This window comes from Solanum tuberosum, unplaced genomic scaffold (genome assembly GCF_000226075.1).
Source record: "Solanum tuberosum cultivar DM 1-3 516 R44 unplaced genomic scaffold, SolTub_3.0 scf00680, whole genome shotgun sequence".
NCBI lineage: Eukaryota > Viridiplantae > Streptophyta > Magnoliopsida > Solanales > Solanaceae > Solanum > Solanum tuberosum.
Genome location: NW_006239606.1, coordinates 146,595 through 149,690, shown reverse-complemented (window position 1 = coordinate 149,690; position 3,096 = coordinate 146,595). Strand labels below are relative to the sequence as shown.

Below are 3,096 nucleotides of genomic sequence, written 5' to 3'. Positions count from 1 at the left end.
GTCCTGAGACACATACATTTCACTTTAGAATGGGTGAGACAACTATCACCTTGTAAGATGTAGAGGTGTTGTATGGCTTACCTGTGAATGGTCATCTTGTACTTGGTAATGAGTTGATTAGGACTATAGGAGATTGGCAAAATATTTGCCAAATATTATTAGGTTTTACTCCATGTCCTCAAGACTTCAACCATAATAGCCTTAAGGTCTCTACATTTAATGCGCACATGCTAAGGCAACCACAGTTGACGGACATGGCAACACAAGATATGGTTAATCAAAAGGCTAGGTGTTACATGTTTTGGATGATTGCTGGTATGATGATGGCAGATACATCTGGTAGTTTTTTAAAGCTTATGTATCTTCCCATGCTCGAAGACGTCAATGCAATTGGGTCTTATAGTTGGGGTAGTGCGACCTTAGCGTGCTTGTATCGTTTTCTCTGTAAGTCCTCACAAAGTAACCAAAACGAGATAGCTGGATTTCTACCACTACTTCAGGTATACTTAATAACTAAATAAATTATTTATTAATATTTCTTGTAGTTCAATTACTTAAATTATAGATTATGTTTAGATTTGGGCATGGGAGAGAGTTACGGTCCTTAGACCACAGGTAATAGCACAAAGAGACATCAGAAATATTTTTCCAACTGATTTACCTAAAGGTCCACATGCTACTAGATGGTTTGCACGTTTTAGTTGGACTGACACTACTAAGCATGTGTTGAAAGTGTTTAGGGATGCACTTGAATCCATGACGGAGGATCAGGTACGATATAATATCAATTTTGTTTAATTTTCATGTATATTGTAGTTTAAACTCATTTATTTTTTCTTTTCATGTAGTTTATTTGGGAACCATATTCTGATGAGTTAATTGAGAGTCTTCCTGACTATTGTCGCATTGGACGAGATATATGGCGTGTTAGAGCTCCAATTTTTTGTTGGGATGTCGTCGAGGTTCACTTGCCTGACCGAGTTATGAGGCAATTTGGGTTGAAACAGATGATACCAACTCCATTTTTATTTGATTCGACACATTTTCACCATGACCGTCGGGGAAGACCAAATACAAATTGGGAGTTGAAGCATGCACAATGGTTGCCTTTTTGGAACCAACGACTTCAATATATTTGTGAAGCACCAATCAATCGTGAACCACTTCGATATGACGACCCCTACCTTATTTGGTTTAGACGCATTACTCGTCTTGTTATTGGTAATCCTACTCTGTGTCCTCAACAACAACAAGGTTATGTGCCAAATTCAACGGCATACGAAACAATAGTAAGTATTAGCTTCTGTTCTTTTGCTTGTTTGAATTAATTATAAGTTGTTTATTTGTGTACTAAGAGACTTATTATGATCCAACGATAGCCTATTAAGCTTTATATGTCATTAGCATTTGTCTGCCAACTCCCAAAATAAGCATTTTTGTGCAACAGAAAGACTTAGAATCTAACTAAATATGTGTGAGTAGTTTGGCAATTAGTATTTTAAGTTTTTGTCCAGAATTTAATGTAATGCACAACCCATTGCAATGTTACTGATATGCTGAAAATAATTATCATATATATCCTGCTACTTAGGTTAGATATACATTACAGTAGCTACATTATAGTGCACTATACAATAGCTAATTAAAAAGAAACATTTCTTAACATAGAGACTAGTTGTGTGCAGTAGTTTAGCTACATTATATTTAATGAATTATTTATAATATGTAGGTGCGTTATATTCATTCGATGGTTGATAAAGCAAAATCACTCGGTGATCAACCATCAATGGAGGATTTTTACATGTTTTGTGCAATGGTACGGAATGAAGGATAAAGATGTTTGACATATGTGCATGAGGCTGATAGAATTAATGTACAAGCCAATTATAGAAGAGATGATGTACAAGCTGACTGTAACATCCGGCAATTTGAAATAACTATGAAGAGGCTTAGAATTGGAAATAGTCTTTTTTTGGAAAGATTTAAAAATCTGAAAATTTGGCTAAGTATGGAAAAAGGTGAGTTTTTTGGCCAACTTTGAGCAGTCATAACTTCTATCTCAGGATGAGTTAGGTGTAGTTCCGATTATGGTTGCATAGCTCGTGGAATGGTCTTTCCAACTCCACCGAGTTTGCTCGATTCCGAGTTCGTATGAGTGAGTTATGCCATTTGAAAGTTGGGCAGTTGGTAGGGAATCCGTCCGGAAATTTAGGGCATTTGGTCTTTTCCCTAACCAATTCCTTTGGTTATATTGTAGTGTTGGACTGATTTTTAGATCATTTTTATCCCATTTTAAAAGAGTAAGAGTTAGGGTTCTTGAGTGAAGAAGAGGGGAAGAGAGAAAGAAGAGAAGAAGAAGAGGGAATCAAGGAGCTTCCGTCAAAGATCGTTGTGAAAATTGTCGGGGGTGATCCCTATTAAGGTATGTGAGTTCATAGTGTGGGTTGATCCTTTTCCCCACACACCAAGTCCCTTCTATTTATTAAGAAAGGATTGGTTGTGTTGTTGGAGTTGTTGGATGTGTTGTTGATCTTGTTGATATTATTGTTGGTGTTGTTGAAGCCCCTTGTTGTTTTGGGCATGTTTTTGGTTGTGGTTTTGAGTTAAATCTCTTGTATGTTGAGGGATTTGATGATTTTTAATGTTTGGGGCTGAAACCCTTGAAGGAAGGGTGGTTTAGAATTGGCAAAACAAGGGAGAAAAGTCGAATTTCTGGGCAAGGGGGTTGGCGCGTCGCGCCTGTCAGTGCGCCCCAAAAGGGATTCTGAAGTTTCCCCCTTGGGGCGTCGCGCCTCTCAGAGTGCCAGCAGGTCCCCTCTGAAGTTTTGGGGCTGGCGCTCCGCGCCTCTCAGAGCGCCAAGGACACCAAGTGTTCCCTTTCATTTCATACTGTCCCATGCATGTTCCTTGGTATTGTACCTATGATTTATAGTTGTTTCCAACACTCTAAGGTACATTTAAACCTCCCGAACTCATCCGTAACATGTGACCAAACACCTTGAATTCATAATCCAATTCAAGGAGAGTTAGTTTCCAAGTCAAGTGAAGTTAAGAGTTAAGTTCAAGAGTTAAGAAGTAAGTCAAGCAAGTCTTCAA

General features: G+C 38.1%; 1 protein-coding gene across 1 annotated transcript in view; it reads left to right on the top strand.

The window, feature by feature from the left end:
• Positions 1 to 215: 215 nt before the first annotated feature.
• The window catches only part of LOC107058889 (serine/threonine-protein phosphatase 7 long form homolog), a 9,132-nt gene continuing 6,251 nt past the window's right edge, over positions 216 to 3,096 (top strand). Inside the window, exons 1-4 of the mRNA XM_015305123.1 lie at positions 216 to 500; positions 577 to 771; positions 849 to 1,289; positions 1,730 to 1,816. Of these exons, the coding sequence (XP_015160609.1) occupies positions 228 to 500; positions 577 to 771; positions 849 to 1,289; positions 1,730 to 1,816 (996 nt within the window). The 5' untranslated portion in view covers positions 216 to 227. The remainder of the gene's footprint in view (positions 501 to 576; positions 772 to 848; positions 1,290 to 1,729; positions 1,817 to 3,096) is intronic.